At 44.1% G+C, this 18,490-nt stretch overlaps 1 protein-coding gene across 5 annotated transcripts in view; it reads right to left on the bottom strand.

The window, feature by feature from the left end:
- The window catches only part of RHOT1 (ras homolog family member T1), an 88,468-nt gene that overhangs the window by 18,542 nt on the left and 51,436 nt on the right, over positions 1–18,490 (bottom strand). For all 5 annotated transcript variants that reach the window (XM_029600724.1, XM_029600723.1, XM_029600727.1 and 2 more), the window contains 3 exons: positions 8,576–8,659; positions 6,645–6,764; positions 5,872–6,074 (listed from right to left, as the gene is read on the bottom strand). In XM_029600724.1, coding sequence (XP_029456584.1) covers positions 5,872–6,074; positions 6,645–6,764; positions 8,576–8,659 — 407 coding nt within the window. The remainder of the gene's footprint in view (positions 1–5,871; positions 6,075–6,644; positions 6,765–8,575; positions 8,660–18,490) is intronic.

The following is an 18,490-nucleotide window of genomic DNA, read 5'->3' as shown; positions in this document are numbered from 1 at the left end:
ACTGGTGTGCTGAGACATGGGAGCAACTGAAGACTACCCGAGTGAGGGCAGTCAGGGTCTCTGCCCTGTCTCAAGGCAGAAAGGCTTTTTTTCTGGATGGTGTCCAGCCTGGCCCCGATGAAGTCCAATTGCAGTGATGGCTGGAGATGGGATTTTGGATAGTTGATCAGAAATCCCAGGTTTTGCAAGGTACGTATGGTTGCTTGTAGGGAACGCAATGCCCCTGCCTGGAATCACTCTTGATAAATCAATCATCAAGGTAGGGGAAGACATAAACCCCCCACCTTTGAAGATAGGTCTCCACTACCACAAGGCATTTGGTGAAGAAACGGGGCCACCAGCGCTAGGCCGAAGAGCAATATGCGGGACTGGTAGTGTTCTCCCTCTACCAGGAATCATAGATACCTCCAATTCGCTGGAGAAATGGGGATATGGGCATATGCGTCTGAGATCGAGGGAGTAGAGCCAGTCCCCAGCCCTGAGGAGGGGAATCAAGGTACCCAACGAGACCATTTTGAACTTCTCTCTGACAAGAAACTGGTTTAACGCCCTCACATCCAGAATAGGGCGAAGGTCACCAGTTTTCTTGGGAATAAGGAAATACTGGAGTAGAACCCATCCCCCTGTTGGCCAGGCAGGACTGGTTCGACCGCTCGAGCCATTAAGAGCTCTACTCGGAGTATCTGCTGGTTCTCTACACTTCTCCACCGGGGACATGGAGGAGAACGGGGTGGAGTTTGTTGGAATTGCAGTTTGTACCCCTGCCTTACGATGGACAGAACCCAGTGGTCAGAGGTGATTGACGTCCATCAGTCTGTAAACAGTTGGAGGCAGCCCCCCACCGGGGGTTGGCACTCTGGATAGGGTTGGCTGGCTCAAACTCCCTGGCTGCTAGTCAAAATCCCGCGATGGGGTTTTGCGGTGGGGTAGGAGCTGGGAGAGGTGTATGAGGTAGCTGTGCCTTCGGTCTTGCTGGAACCTGCTGAGGTTGTGACCTAGGGGCCGGTGGGTAGTACTTGTGTGGCCGGGTAAAATGGCCGTCTTGGATATTGCCTGAACGGCTTTTTGCTGGAGGGCTAGGTATCCGAGGTGCTAGCTGACAACTGTTGAAGTGTTTTTGTGATAGTCCTTTAGTTGGGCCACTGCCTCCTTAATCTTTTCCCCGAAAAGGTTCTCACCCATACAGGGCAGATTGGTAGACGGTCCTGGACCTCGGGGCGCAGGTCGGAGGTGCGCAGCCAAGCCATACGCGAGCCCCAATGCCTGCGTCAGCAACTCTCATAGCTGTCTCAAACACGTTGTACGCAGAACGGACTTCGTGTTTATCACAGTCTAGGCCCTGCTGAACTATTTTCTGGAAGTCCTCCTGAAATTGCTGCAGGAGGCATTCTCCCAACTCTTTCTTGGGCTTGTTTCCAGAGGTTCCTGGAGTATTGCCCCATATAAAGCTGATAACAAGCAATCCTAGCTGCTAACATCGAGCCCTGGAACACCTGGAGCTCGATGCTCAGCTCGATGCTCAGCGTCCAGAGCACAAGGCTCTGGACGCTGAGAGCGTCCAGAGCCTTGTGCTCACGGCCCGAGGTGCTGAGGCATAAGTCTGAAGTCTCTTTGCCTTCTTTAGAACTGATTCCATCACCACTGACTGGTGAGGAAGCTGATGGTGCTCAAACCCCGTGGTGGGTTGGACCAGATAGACTGCATCCGTCTTCTGGTTCAAAGGAGGGACGGAGAGAGGGTGTTGCCAGAGTCAGGCAACTAGATCCTTAAAGATGTTATGGACTAGAACAGCCACCACCTCCTTAGCAGCATCAAGGACTTGCAGGATCTCCAACATCTTGTGATGAGAAATCTGCTCTATCAAAAGCTAGAAAGGCACCGACTCTGCCATGGCCTTAACAAAACCAGTGAAAGAAATATCCTCTGTAGGGGATTTCCACCTCTCCTCTGGTAAAGAGGGTTCTGAAGGCATGTCCTCTGATTCCTCTGTGGAGGAAAAGGATACCTCACTCTCCCAGGTATCAAAGGTGGCTTCCCCCTTCGCTGTCAATGTCCGGAGACGCAGGAGGTAGAACACCCACCTGGGCCTTAAGTCTCAAACCAGAGTGCCGCGGGGGGGCACCGGTGGAACTGAAGGTGGAACAGAGGGCACTGGCGGGAACTGGGGACGCATGGGCGCCGACAGATCTCCTGGCTTCGGGAGCGTCAGTGGCATCGATCGCACCAAGAGCGTCGATCCCGATGGTCCTGGGAGAGCCAGAAGTTGTCGGGGTGCCATGTGCAATGGAGGCGCCGTTAATCCCGATGGACCTTCTTCGTCTGAGGAATTGCTCACCGGAATGGGAACCAGTGGCGGCAACAACGATGCTCCCCTTGACCGCAAAGGGGCTTGGGGCATTGGAGATGGCTGCATTAGTAAGGCACCTAGCAGTATGTCCAACTGCTCCAGCAGAGACGCAAGCACCAATGGAGTCAGCTCTTGCGGTAGTGGCAGTCCTGGTGAAACCGGAGGCTCGATGCCCTGCAGGGCTCGGCTGACCGCCAACCGCATGTGCCTAACTCCTCCTCCGTGGCAGCAGCGGAATCGTATCGATCCTGGAGTCACGGGGTGGAACCGGACTTTCCACCGGCATCAGTGGGGACTGCCAAGAATCCTTGGGAGGACCAGAGGGAATCTCCTCCTCTGCATGAGACTGCATCGGGGGAGGCACAGACGTGGTAGACGCCTTTCCGTAGTCTGACTTCGAAGAGGATGTCTGTTTCCTTGACTGCTCGTGGTGCTCACCTCAGTCCTTTCCCGGGACCAACAGTGACGTCGAGGAACCCGACCTGGACCAAGAGGATATGGATCAAGCTCGGCCCCCTGCCCCCACCTCGGGATCGAGGAGCAGTAGTGGAGGGGAGACTGAGGGGGTCAATGCCGAGAAATCCTGGGTAGAAGTCCCGGACACTGACGACGAATCCAATTTCTTAGATCCGAACAACTTTTCCATTTTTTTAACCATTCCTGATGGCCTTTAGGGGTCATCTGGGCGCAAAGATCGCAACCATGGAATTCGGGCGATGCCCCCAGGCAAAGGACACAAATCTCGTGGGGGTCTGTGATGGACATGATCCGGGGACACCAGCGAAGCCAGATGACGCCATATCAAAAAGGATGCTGTGCGTGGTCGATGGCTGGCTGCCACTGGGGGGGGCAACACTGTCTGTAATCGATTGCGAGTACCAGAGAAAACTTACTGAAAGCGAAGAAGAAAAAGACTGCGAAACACAGAGGGACCCTAAACACTGGAAGTGAATTTTCACCGAAAAAGTGCAAGCTCCACAACCGCAAGGCTTCAGCTTCGTGGAAAAAGAGAGACTGAAGAGGGACCCCGCGTGGACGCGTGGTTAGTGGCATAAGTTTTCCATGCTGGGTTCCATCTGAGGATGTCACCCATGTGTGATGACTACCATCCTGCTTGTCATTGGAGAAAGCTATTTTACCCAGGTATAAACCACATGTGCTTTATTCTCCTTAATCTCACGTTTAAAGCAGCAGTGCCTCCCAGCCACATACGCAACAAAAGAAAAACATTTTCTGTATTTCTTGTCACTTTTACAGTTTTTACATTTTCATGTAACATTTAGAATTTTTTTTATGCCTGATCAGTTCTGCCATGCTTCCTCTTCTGTGTTTGCCGTATCCTCAGACCTTTCTCTCTCTCCATAGATCCATTATGTACAGGTGACCTGTGCATTCATTAGTGTACGGTAAGGGACTTTTTGATCCCCTTGAATAAGGAGAGGCACAGTTACAACTTTTAGAAATCTGAAAAGTGCACTGGTGGCCATAGTTAAATCACATCCTCAAGTATCAAAATCAAATATTCTTGTAGCAATGTTGAGAAACATGGAAATGAAAGAAATGGTTGTATCTCTCCACCCAAAACTGAGCAAGTACATGACACTGCTGCTTTAACCATGTCGGATTTATTATAACAATAATCTCTCATCTAAAATAGACTTTCTTCTGTTTTCTGGCAATGGAAATAACTTTTTATGAAAAAAAAAGACCTTCAATTGTAATGCAAAAGGAATAAGTGTACAACTGTAAGGGAGAATTTCAATGGCTGGAGCTTCACAGCCCTAGGTAACACCTGAGTCTGAATCAACTTAGTCCCCAGCAAAAGAACAAAGTTTACCTTATCCAGGCTCCTAAACAAAGGGGATATTCATAATTAAAAAGAAAATACAGACCTAAAACTGTACAAAAATGTTTTACTGGCCCTACTCATGGTGGCTAAAATGGGAAAAGTAAAGCCTTGGGGTGCAATCAATCAGGAAATGCTGGGCCTGGGAGAGAGAATGTCCCTCTTCCTTCGGCCAGCTGGCCATGGCCATGTGCAACACACTTTGCAGAGTCTGGCGTTTCTTTCTGAGCAGGGACCCTCTAAGAACAGTCTGCCCTAGTGCTTGTAAATATATATCAGATACTTAAAAAAATATTGCTGCAATTTAGGACAATTGTTTTATAAACTGAATTTACATTTGAATATAAAACCTTTTTTTTCTTCTAGTCAATTCTTAAGCCAATGCCAGCTGTCATACTGGAATCAAATTTGAGAGGCTATAGTTGATCTAACTTATTAACAGACACAAAGCACCACCTATCACACAGAGAAGGATGAAGTGTGTCCTTAGCAACAGAGAGAGATAGGAAGAGTGTCAGTGTAAGTCTAATAAAGACACAAGTGTGGTACATCCCATATACATTCAGCACTTGGTTATCTGACTCTAAGGCTCACCTGTGAAGGATAATACACAACACTGTAGTCACTTGTATTCTTCTATTACAGGTACGGTCTAAGGTGGCACTGGAGGGGCCTGCATAGAGCAGCAGTTACAACCCTAACAGCAGCAGCTTGGCTGCATTGAGCGTCTAAAACTCAAACCACAGAGCATGGGGAGGCTGGATATTTTGGACAATTGCTTCACTAGTTTTGGTAGCTGTGTGGATTATTAGAAAACTTCACAAGAAGACATGGAAGAGGACCTGGGTGTTGGATTAAGTGTTGCACTTGTAAGAGTCAAAGAGGAAGATGGCAAGGTCTAAAATGGCCCACCAGAGGAGGTGGTAACGTTCAGTACAGATGCTCGGGACTGATGTGGAAGGCAGTGGTAGAATGGGGGTTGTAGGTAAAAGACATTTGGGTGGGGAGAACTAGTGTTGGGCTGCACAGGTATGCTTACCTGTGCAAAGTGCAAAGTATGCTTACCTGTGCAAAGTGCCATCATTTACTGCGGTACTATAAACATCAAGAATTTGAGGAAATATTATAACACAGACAAGGAATGTCCTTTCATTAGGAAGAGTACACAGATAGCTGGGGGTCATCTAAACAAGTGCTGAATGCTTTTACAGTCATCCTGTATTCAAAACATCAGGTTCTAGCAAAACAGGCAGCAACTGTGGTTCCATCTTTTTTTTTGTAAGTATCTTTTATTGATGTGGTTCCATCTTAAACTTCCATAACACAGGAAGTTCCTATTTCTCTCTCTCTCTCTCTATATATATATATATATCTATATCTCTTTCTATCTCTGTCTATCTCTCTCTCTATATCTCTATGTAGGGCAATATTACACTGTCTTTAAAATTCTGGATTAGAAAGGGAGAGTTGTATTATTGCACTAAACATTGCAGGGAAGGTTAACTTTGCAGACTTGTGAGAAAAGAGTCCCCCAGCCTGGACAGTGGAAGGCTCTCTCTATCTGTTGCTAAGTAACTCTTATGAAGAAAGAATTAAGTCCAGTTATGTGACCACCAATAGCATGCTGTGTCCTGATGATCCATGCAGTGCCAGGCATGAGGAGGATTCAAGAACTTACGGATACATGGCCATGGTCGTCAGCTTCACAAAGATGTCTTTGCTTGGGGCATCGGCGGTGTTGCAAGTAAAGGCCTGGGGCGGCGGCATCTTGTGCTTCTTGCAAAATTCAGCCGGGGACATGGGGTACTCTTGTTTTTCACCATGCAGATCAGACTTTGCAGCCACAATTAAGCATGGCGTCCTGTTGTCCATGAAGTGTTGCTGTGAGTTAAAATAATTAAAGGCTCAGAGGATTTACAAAAATCTAAACAGATTTAGCAGTTGTTCATCTAGGATCATTTTGGCATTTATGTGCCAGACTAATTTAACCAAATGCATTTGGATAAAGATACATTGCACTCATTTCAACCTTTAGCTAACAAAGCTAAAGTTGAAATGTCATTCATGGATGTATCTCACTTCTGCATGTGGAACACGTGTACATCGAAAGTAATTTTTCAGCTCAGCCCATGGCAGGGGGCCTGGATCTGAGTCCCTACCAACCTGCATCTTGAGATGATGGGGCCTGGATACTCACTCTCTGGGGATCATTCTGAAATGGGAAAAAACTTTTGTGCCCACAACCACCTGGGGCCTTTCATGTGCAGCGTTTGATTCATGGCTGTGGAGGCTTCAGCCCCTGATTCAGGGTTTGGTAGCATTACTAAGGGAGGTGAGTGAGGAATGAACAGGAGGATGAAGGAGAGAAAAATCAGCTTTCAGGTCTATCCTGAAATGCTGTCTTAGGGCTCATTTCACTTGGTAAGAAAAGAGACATAAACCCCCACAAACCTTGAAGATTCTAGCACAATACTCAAACGACTTGGGGTTGCTGATATCATACACCAGGCAGACGGTATCACATGCAGCTTCAGCAGGAGACAGACACTCAGATTCAGTGATATGATGTAACTTTTCAAGAGGGGAAAAAGGAGCAGACATTGTCCCGTCAGTTTTATTTTGCAAATATTATTCCAATTTTAAAGCAACATCATACAATTAAATATTGCCTCGGGATCTGTTTGTGTGCATAAGGAACAGTGGAAAAGGGATTCCTTATTCTATTAAAGAAAAAAAAGATAAGGAGTTCCTAGGTATGCTTTTTAAAATATTACATTTATTTTCAAAAAGTATGTTTTGTTTTGTTTTTTAAATATATTTTTTAAACTTTGCAAACGTTTCAATTTTTTGAAGCATGTAGGGCAGAGACCACACAGTACACCACAGCAAATCTCAGTAGCCCTATTCACTTTAAAGCAAGGTGGACAAACTATGGACCGCAGACCACATCCAGCATAGGGGAAGCTTCCATCTAAAAGTGAAATCTGTAGGTCAGAAGTGATGTTGCTCCTGCATGTTTCTCAGTCTGGATCTCTCCCCCCACCCCACCTGGACCAGGTCTCCACTGAGAGCCCTCGGGACCAAACGTTTGGCAACCATTGCTTTACAGCATTCTGAGAGCTTAGAAAGCCCTGCTCAAGCCTGGCTTTCCCTTTCATAACAGGCCTGGTGATCACTCCTGCTTGCAAAACAGTAAGAGTTAAACATATTTTCTTCCCCATTATTAACAGTTCACAAAACAACATCATGGCAACAGATATTTGTTGACAGTCATGATGCAGCAGTACAGATGTGCAGTTAAAAGTACAATGGCTCTGTGGTGTCTCGTCAGGAACAGATTCAGTAATACAGATGCCTTTCTATTGCTTTAATCTCCCTTTCTTGGCTGAGGCACCATAAAGGAAAAAGTAACAGGAGATTCAAACACAGAAATGGCCTTTAATTCATAATTAAAAGCTCTGGCTAAATGTTGTAACATTTATTTTCATTTTCCTCTGTGGTGCAGCAGCGGATATATGTAAATTGACTGACTGGATCCAGGTGATCTGTTCTGCCACTCTACAATTATAAACAAGTGTTGGTCAGTTCAGGAGCACACCAAGCACTAACCCCTTGCCATGTGAGCAGTGGTATTCGCTTCCAGTTTTTGCGGGCTGCAAGCCTGTCTGGTTTTCAAAATAGCCAAAATTAATATTCGACAGATATATTTACAAACAGTAGGTTTAAAAACTGTGATTACCCTGAAAACCAGACCTAGTCACAATCCTTTAAGAGCTGTAGTGAATCGAATTAGCTCTGGAGGCTTCTGCAGTCCTCGCCCATAAGTAGGGGATGGAGATTGAGAAGAGGCCGTGTGTCCGGCCTGTCCAAACAGGAGATGGAAACTATCAGGGTAGGAGAAATGTGTCATCAGTAATTGAAGTAAACACCTTGGGTCTGAAAGCCACTCCTCCATGCCTGGGGACCTTCATTTTCAATTTTTATTTGATATTTTCCCAGGAATTTATCAGTGTTTATTACAAGAACAAAATCAGGAGAAATCAGTAGAAAGAAATGAGTCATTTTTCAAGGTAAATATTGTGTATGTTCTTGTTGTAATAAACAATGATAAATTCCTGGGGGAAAAAACCCCCAAAAAACGAAAGTCCCTATCCTTAGCCCAGACTACATTGTAAACAAGGATCCAAATTCAGAAGGAAAACAGGGGCAACTCAGTTATTTCTCACAACTACCAATCTGCTCCTTGCTAGTATTTGGTCTGCATTCCTTTTACCAGCAGGGAAATTCCCCGAGAACTCTCCTCTTGCTTTACTCTCTCTCTCTTTGGGGAAATCCCTGTTTCCGATGAAACAAGGACTTGGTGTGTGCGTTCAGTAACTTACCAATAAATACTTTTCTTGTCCATACACATAGACCATGTTAATTGCATAAAAAGATTTATGATCCTCGCGGATTTGTTTCTGTCTCTATAAACAGACATGATATAAAATAAAAATGCATATATCAGTGGCAGAAAACATCATATTGCACAAAGAGTGCCATTCTCTCACATCATCTAATACTTTCATATGACAAAGGGAAAGCTGGACAAGAGTACCTGTACAATGAAGGATTACCAGTGGTATTAGTGAACTCAGTGTTCTCAAACTGAAGTTAGGCGGTGATGGATTTCATAAGGATTAAAGGGAGCAGGATGATAAGAGAGTTTACTTTATCATCTGGATCTTTGCAGGCACTGAATTTTATTTCTATAATATGGCCTTACAGAAAATCTTATCAAAATATAACAATAACTAACTTTAAAATAATAAAATGTTAAAAATCAAAATGCAGCCACCTCTGGGGTGGATTATGTAGCACCACATTTTTGAAACCAGTACTTAAAGCTAAGAAAAAGACAAAGGGAGAATGAATAATATTTGAACCCCTAGCCAACTACATTTGGGAACATTGAGATACATGGAGATAAAAGCATTTGCTTAAGGTCACAGAGCCAACAGTGTTTTGTTGACCCAAGGTTCAACAGTTTAACCATTATATCTCATGCCACAGAGATGAAAGGAATTAAAGATACACTTTCTAATTTAGAAGAAAGAGGGAAAGGGGAGAAATAATACAAATATTTGATAAATCTAGCAGGCTTCAATAAAGTACCAGAAAGCAGCATTTTCTATAGAATAAAAAGCTCAAGGACAAAGGTTCATCATATGAGGATGAAAGCAAGTTTGCGTACTATAAACAGGGTTCTAGATAGACAACAGGGAGAATTAGCCATAACATGTGGATGATGTCACCCAACAGTGCTAAACGGACCTCTCCTAGCTCACAGAGTTTTTGTTCTATTGAGCATGCACAGGAGTTCTCACTTGGGTGCTGCTTCATGAGCTGCTCAATCGATTGTAGAGCTTAGCTTTGGCTGAGTAGTCAAATCTCTAGGGAGGTGAGGGGAGGGGGTATTAAGCATGGCTAATTCAATCTTTGTCTACAAATAACCCTGTTTATGGTAAGCAACTTGCTTTCTCCATCAACAAGCAGGGTTGAATTAGCCATGATACATGGGAAATCCCAAGCTGAGGGTTGCAGCGGAGTACCTACTGAAAAAGCAATCTGGGACCATCCCCCCCCATGGAGAGCATCCTACTGGGTAAACAGGTTGCATAGAACTGCTTGTCCAAAAGTTACTATCACTTCTTGATAGATTGTCCAGACAACAATGAGACGTGAAGGTGAGAACTATGACCACGTTGCAGCTTTGCAAATGTCTTCAATAGGCGCGGTTCACAGATGACCCACTGAGGCAGCTATGACTCTCACTTGATAAGACTTGAGAGAATCTATGATCTGGAGGCCAGCTAGAGCATAGTAATGTGCATTACAATCCGCTAGCCACTTTGACAACATGACCTTGGCAACTGCATTTCCCAGTCTGTTAGAATCGTAAGAGATGAAGAATTGAGAAAACTGATATGGTTGAGTTCTCTTTACATAATAAGCTAAGGCCCTTTTTAAGTCCAGTTAATGGTCACCTTCTCCCCTTCATGTGCATGAGATCTTGGAAAGAATTTGGGCAACACAATTTCTTGATTCAGATAAAAAGCTGAAACCACTTTTGGGAGAAACCTGAGGTAACTGCAGAGCACCATTCTGTTAAGGAAAAACTGCATGTATAGTGAGTAATGTACCAACGCCTGAAGCTCACAAACTCTTCTAGCCAACTAGGAACACTGCCTTCCAGGTGAGAAAATTAAAGGAAGCAGACTCTAATGGCTCATAAGGCAGCTTTATGAGTTGCACCAATACCATGGCGAGATCACATGGCACGGATGGTTTGGCGACAAAGTCTCACATGTCATAAGCCTTCCAAGAACTTTGACACTAAAGCATGCATGGACATTGTTTTGCCATCCATTTGAACATGGTAAACTGCAAAGACATTGAGATGCACTTTGATCGATGATGTACTGCACCTGAGGAAAGCTGTGGGACTGCAAGTCCACTCCCATTCCTGGCAGAGGGCTCATGACACTGTGCTCCTTTGCTTGCCGATGTTACTTGGTTTCACTCCTTTCAGAAAACGGGCCACATCAGGATGAGCCGACAAGGATAAACCATTTACCTGACTCCTGAAATGGGCGAGAACCACAACTTGTAACTTTAAGGAATTAAGAGCCAAGCCTTTATTCAAGCCATCCTGCAAAAATTCCAAAATGAGCGGAATCTTGACCAAGGAAGGAAGAGTACCTCGATCCTTACCCCAGGCCTCAAACTCTTTCCAAACCGCACATAGGCCAAAGAAGTGGAGAACTTTCTAGATCCTAGCAAGGTGGAAATCACTGTCGTAGAGTATCCAAGTTTCAGCAAGCAAGCCCTTTCAAGGGCCATATCATAAGACAAAATCGAGTCAGATCTTTGTGAAGAACAGGTCCCTGCTGCAACAGGTTCCTGTGCACTAGAAGTCGAAGATGTGAATCCACCAGGAGCTGCCGCAGATCTGCCCTCTACGGTTTCCTGGGCCAATCTGAAGTGACCAAGAGCACCATGCCTCTGTGGCATTTGATCCTTCAAATCAATCTGCCCAGCATAGCCCATGGAGGAAAGACATATAGCAACTTGTCTTCCAACCATTCTTGTACTAGGGCATTAATCCCCACTGACTTTGGATCTCTTCTGTGGCTGAAAAATCGCAGAACTTTTGCATCGCGCCAAGTTGCCAAGAGGTCTAGGAACAGGAGACCCCAGCAATCCTGAATCAGCTGAAATGCCTCGTCTGAAAACACCCCCTCTCCTGGGTCCAGACTCTCCCTGCTGAGAAAGTATGTTCTTATGCTGTCTTTGCCTGCAATGTGCGAGGCTGAGATCATCTGGAGATGCACCTCTGTCCATTCCATAAGTTGATCTATTTCCTGCGACACGTGCTGGCTCTTGGTACCTTCTTGCCAACTGATGTAAGCCACAGTCGTTGCATTGTCCAACATTATTCGGACGATCAACCCTGCAGCCTGTCGCCGAACTGTAAACATGCCAACCGGACCGCCCTGGTTTCCAGCCGATTGATGTTCCAGAGAGACTTTTCTGCACTCCAGCACCCTTGTGCTGTCAGCTCCTGACAGTGAGCTCCCCAACAAAGGAGACCCCCATCCATTGTCAGTACTAACCAGTCCGGTGGGGTTAGGAAAACTCCCTTCTGTAGATGATCTACCTGCAGCCACCACTGCAGTTGGAAGGAGACCTCTAGCGGTAGGTGGAGCCAAATCAAATAGTCCTGAGATTGCGGATTTCACTGAGCCAGCAGGGAGCACTCGAGAGAATGCATATGCACTCTTGCCCATGGTACCACTTCCAGAGTCGCCGCCATTAAGCCAAGGTCCTGCACATAAGACCATAAGGTCGGGTGCAGAGTGTTCAACAACTGACAGAGTTGAGCTAGCAACTTCTGAATTCGAGCTTCTGGCAGGAACACCTTGCCCTGCTTTGTGTCGAGCCGAACCCCCAGGTATTCCGGCGACTGAATAGGCTGAAGACTGCTCTTGGGTAGGTTCACCACACAGCTGAGCTCCCGCAACAGGGAAATCACCTTGTGAGTCACCAGGCGGCTCTCTTCCAGTGACTTGGTGTGAATCAGTCAGTCGTCCAGATACAGGTGTACTAGAATTCCATCCTCTCTCAACTCTGCTGCAACCACTACCATTATCTTGGAAAAAGTTCTGGGAGCGGTGGCCAGACCAAAGGGCAGTGCTGAAACTGAAAGTGGCATTCCGGAACTGCATACCGCAGGAAGCGTGGATGTTCTAGTTGGATGGGAATGTGGAGATATGCCCCAGACAGATAGAAATAGTTCAGAAATTTCCCCATTGCACGGCCATTATCACCGAGCACAATGTTTCCATACAAACATTCTTCACATGCAGATAACGGCTGATGCCTTTAAGGTCCAGAATGGGATGAAAAGAGCCCTCCTTCTTTGGCACAACGAAATAAATGGAATATTGCCTCGTATTTTCTTGAGATGTGGGCACTGGGACCACAGCCCTCAGACTGAGGAGCCTTGCCAATGTAACCTCCACTGCCTGCTTCTTCTGCAGGGAGTGGCAGGGAGACTCCATTAAAAACGTCCCGAGGAACACTGCGAAACTATCGCATATCCTTCTTGTATCACCTTCCAGGACCTACTGATCCGATGTGATTTTGACCCACCTCTGAATAAAGAGAGAGGCGTCCCCCTATCTCTTGCTGCCGGGGGTGGGTCAGCAAACTTTCATTGGGAGGCTTGGGAGGTTCCACTAACTGAGCATTTGCCTCTTCTGAGTTGTTGGGGGACAAAAGGATTGAGATCTACCAAAGGGTCAAGTCCTCTGAAAGGTCGCTCCTCTATAGGGTTGAAAATGCTTTGATTCTCTAGCACGACCTCTCATGTTAAAGGAGCGCTGTGCCTTCTTCTCATCCTCTGGCAAACGAGGAACCGGAGATTCAACCCACTTGCTGCCCAGTTTCTCCAACTCACTGCCAAACAAAAGCAAGCTATTAAAAGGCAATCTGGTGAGGTTAGCCTTGGAAGTTGCATTGGCCGACCATTTCCTCAACCATAACTGTCACCTGGCTGCTACTATCGAAGCCACCCCTCTGGCTGAAGTGTGAACCAAATCATAGCCCACATCTGCCAAGAAGACAGCAGCTGGTTCCATAACTGCTCTGGAGTTTACCCCAATCATCAACCTCCTGGGAGAGAAGCAAACAAGAGTGAGCCACCAAGGAACAACTAGAAATGATCTGCTTCAAATGCTTGCTTAAGGATAGTCTCAATTTTTTTTATCATGAGCATCCTTCAAGGCCACTCCTTTCACAGGAATAGTGGTACGCTTGGAGACTGCACACACAAGTGCATCTACCTTTAGAAAATGTAAGTGCTCTCTTACTATTGGATCCAGAGAGTATAGGCCTTCCAAAACCCGACCCCCTCTGAAATTAGCCTCTGGGGTGCCTCCATCATGGGGAAAAAACAAGAGGTTGTAAGCAAGGAAACCAAAATGGGGTTTCTCTTTGGCTCAGACACTGAATCTGCCCTAGGAACTCCAAGCATTGTCAAGATCTGAGAAATCAGCACTGGTAGTTCATCTCTATGAAAGAACCATAACAGTTTCTATACGATTCTAATCCAGGGAGAATTTCACCATCCTCAAGAGAGGCAGGATCAGCATCATCATCTGTGCCATCTAGAGGCCCTGCTGCCGCTCTAGGAGTACTCTGGCATTTAACAGAAGGTCCAGGCAATTTTCCTACTTGTGCCTCTGCTCTAGGAGTACTGGATAGGGCTGAGGATTGTGCCTGAAGAAAGGACTGCCACCCCTGGAAAAATTCTACCTATGAAAAAGTAGAAGTATCCAGACCAGGAGGTACCTGACATGTACTCACTGAGCTACCTTCCCCTGCTGAGGAACCAGTTAGGGGAGTATCAAAATCAGGCGCTCCACCTGACCCACCTTTACCCAGACCCACATCTGGCTAGAAAGAACCAGACTTAATGAAATCTGTGGAAAACAATTCTCCCTGAGCCTCCAAACAGCGCTGGCACAAATTAGCAGGCTATTCTGGTTGAGATGCCCAAATATGACAAGCAGTGCAAAGAGAAAGACGTTTAGGCTTCTTAGGTACAGGCGCCATTATGGCCAACAGAGCACTGAACAGTGGCCGGAGACATGCATCTAGCTGTTTTGGGTTTTTTTTGCGTGCTCGACCTAGGTGCCCCCAAAACTTTTGCGTCCAAAACTTAGGCGCACAGTAACATTTGTGCGCAGAGGTAAGCGTGTGGCCACGACGGGATCGCTTAACTGGGTGCACAGCTAGACACCCATGCTGGACCAACAATCCTGTAAAGGGCAGCCTCAGAATGTGCACAAAATGCCATTACGGCCTATCACGTGGCGCTCAGTGAAAAGCCTTGGAGTGGGTCCTAGCCTATGGAGGCAGCTCAACCCGCCAGGTTGCCCATGTCCATTGACCTCCCATGGAGAGAGATGAACATCGGACCAGCGTGATGAGCATGGAGACCTGGAAAGGAGGAAGCCCTGCACAACAAAAAACCTCTAAGTCTCTGTATATTTTTTTTGTTTTGCTTTTTAAACTTACTGGAGCTCAGCAATAGACATAATTGGCATCTCGACAGTGCTATATATGGGTACAAATTATATCGCAATGATAGGAAGGATCAACTTGGTAGGGGTGTGGCACTTTATTTCTGGTAGGGTATAGAGTTCAACAGGATAAAGATAATATAAAGACTATAGGAGCACCTACCTCACTACAATCCAATATCTATTAATACAATTGGCCCTCACTCTTAATCACAATAAAACAGAAATTCTCTATATCTGTAATAAATCCTCAACTTTAATTGACCTCCATCTTAATAACTATATAACTAACAAAAAAAACTCTACTCAACGTAAGAGATCTAGGAGTCAATTTAGACTCAGAACTATGTTTTAAGCATATTAATATCATCATAAAAGAAGGCTTCTACAAGCTTCAAATATTAAAAGGATTAAACCTCTCCTTCATCACCATGATTATAGCATTGTCTTGCAAACCCTTTTATTTTCTAAATTAGATTATTGTAATGCAATTCTTCTTGGATTACCTGCTTCCACCATTGCACCGCTTCAACTCTTACAAAATGCTGCGGCAAGGTTACTCAGCAACCTCAAAACATCAGATCACATTACTCCAGTTCTAAAAGACCTACACTGGTTGCCAATATTTTAAAGCATTCAATACAAGGCCTTATCTCTTATTCATAAAACTCTGTATAATGACAAGACGAATTGGATGGATACAACATTTTTCTTCCACATTTCAAAAAGAAATTTACGTTCCACAAACACTGGTCTCCTTGAAGCTCCCTCTCCAAAACTGTCCCGCCTCACTTCAACTAGACAACGTTCCTTCTCAATAGCCGGACCACTCTTATGGAATACCCTTCCAACTGATCTGAGACTTGAATCATCCTCACAAACTTTTAAAAAGAATCTAAAAACATGGCTTTTTTCAAAAAGCATTTATAACATGATAAGAAGAATTAACACCTAATACTAACTTATTTATCTCTCTTTTTATTTCTCCTTCTCTGTTTTATTATTTTCTGTTTTACTTTCTATTACAATGTAACCTCTCTAATTTTTGTTATATGTAAACCGATGTGATGGCTTTAGTTGAATGTCGGTATATAAAAAACAAACAAACAAACAAATAAATAAATGTTCAGTAGAATCTATATGGGTAGTAAAGAAAGTGGAGATCTGTGGATAAGAAAGCCCTTTATTGAAAATAGCCCGACTCTGGCCAAGTTTCACTTTTTGGACGAGAGCTGCCTCAGGGGCAACTAAAATCAAATTAAATATAAAATTAAAAAAACACATGCAACAACAAATGAAAAACAAATAGACAACATACATGGATGTATAAACTTCACAAACAAATTAAATCATAAGACATGTACGTGTGATGACATCATAATAGTATACAGAAGAGCACAAATTGCAGAGTACAAACTGAACATCAGAATGTGTGTCCAAATATCAAATGGTGGCAAACAGGGCTTTATTGTTTTTATTCAATGTTCATTTTCCTATTCATCCACGATCTACTTTTTTTTTTTTTAAAAAAGGAACAACTTATGCAAAAAGGCTAGAGACAGAGCGGGAGTATAATTTTTGCGGCATCAGCCCTACTGGCATGCAGTAAGCCCTGCTGACATGCAGTAAACTATCTTTCCCTTTTATGGTTTTACTGTTTATCATGTTCTGTTTTTCTTTTCTTCTTTTTTTATTAATTTAAGTTTTTAAAAAATTATTCCACTCCCTAGTTTTTACCTTTTTTTATTATAAAGTTCCCTGTTGTGTTTCACACTAATACCAAGTTGTCCTCTCCAGTACATCCATGACACGATTCACCATTTGCTGTTTGCCACCATTTGATATTTGGACACACATTCTGATGTTCAGTTTGTACTCTGCAATTTGTGCTCCTCTGTATACCATTATGATGTCATCACACATACATGTCTTATGATTTAATTTGTTTGTGAAGTTTATACATCCATGTATTTTGTCTATTTGTTTTTCATCTGTTGTTGTATGTGTTTTTTAATTTTATATTTAATTTGATTTTAGTTGCCCCTGAGGCAGCTCTCAACCAAAGAGCGAAACTCGGCCAGAGTCGGGTTATTTTCAATAAAGGGCTTTCTTATACACCGATCTCCACTTTCTTTACTGCTACACAGCAACCTTGGATTGGCTTCTGATTTGCTTTCTGGGTCTGAATCTTTATGAGTAGAAATCCCATGTGTGTTGAGTAAGAGTATAGTGATAGGAGTAAACTACCTTCCACCTGGCCAAAATGATCAGATAGATGATGAAATGCTAAGAGAAATCAGGGAAGCTAACCAATATGGCAGTGCAGTAATAATGGGAGATTTCAAATACCCCAATATTGACTGGGTAAATGTAATATCAGGACATGCTAGAGACAAAGTTCCTGCATGGAATATAACTGCTTCAGAAACAAAACAAGAGAGGGAGCTATTTTAGATTTAATTCTTAGTGGAACGCAGGATTCAGTGAGAGAGGTAATGGTGGAGGGTCACTTGGCAATAGTGATCATAACATGATCAAATTTGAACTAATTGCCTGGAAGGGGGACAACATGTAAATCTACACTAACACAAAATTTTCAAAAGGAAAACAGTTTAAAAAAATAAAAACCTGAAAGGAGCAAAAACTCATAATAAAAACTTTTTAAAATAAATCTGAAGCAAGAAATCTGTGAGGGAGTCAGCTGGACCGTTAAGATGACCGAGGGGTTAAAGAGGCTCTTAGGGAAGATAGGGCCATTGCAGAAAGACTAAATTAATTCTTTCTTCTGTGTTTACTAATGAGGATTTTGGGGAGATACTGGTTCCGGAGATGGTTTTCAAGGGCGACAAGTCAGATGAACTGAACCAAATCACTGCGAACCTGGAAGATGTAGTAGGCCAGACTGATAAACTAAAGAGCAGCAAATCACTTGGACCAGATATATGCACCCCAGGGTTCTGAAGGAACTCAAAAATGAAATCAGATCTATTAGTTAAAATTGGTAACCTATCATTAAAATCATCCATTATACTTGAAGACTGGAGGGGGCCAATGTAACCCCAAAATTTAAAAAGCACTCCAGGGGCAATCCGTGAAACTATAGGCCAGTGAGTCCAACTTCAGTGCCAGAAAAAAAAAGTGGAAACTATTCTAAAGATCAAAATCACAGAGTATATAGAAAGACATGGTTTACTGGAACACAGACAGCATGGATTTACCCAAGGCAAGTCTTGTCTCACAAATCTGCTTCATTTTTTTGAAGGGGTTAATAATCTTGTGGATAAAAGTGAACCAGTAGATGTAGTGTATTTGGATTTTCAGAAGGCGTTTGACAAAGTCCCTCATGAGAGGCTTCTAAGAAAACTAAAAAGTCACGGGATGGGAGGCAATGTCCTTTCGTGGATTACAAACTGGTTAAAAGACAGGAAACAGAGTAGGATTAAATGGTCAATTTTCTCAGTGGAAAGCCTCAGGGATCTGTACTTGGACTGGTGCTTTTCAATATATTTATAAATGATCTGGAAAGGAATACGACGAGTGAGGTTATCAAATTTGCGGATGATACAAAATTATTCAAAGTAGATAAATCACAAGCGGATTATGATAAATTGCAGGAGGACCTTGCGAAAGTGGAAGATTGGGCATCCAAATGGCAGATGAAATTTAATG

This window comes from Rhinatrema bivittatum, chromosome 4 (assembly GCF_901001135.1).
Source record: "Rhinatrema bivittatum chromosome 4, aRhiBiv1.1, whole genome shotgun sequence".
NCBI classification, from domain to species: Eukaryota; Metazoa; Chordata; class Amphibia; order Gymnophiona; family Rhinatrematidae; genus Rhinatrema; species Rhinatrema bivittatum.
This window is presented reverse-complemented; position numbering and strand designations above follow the sequence as displayed.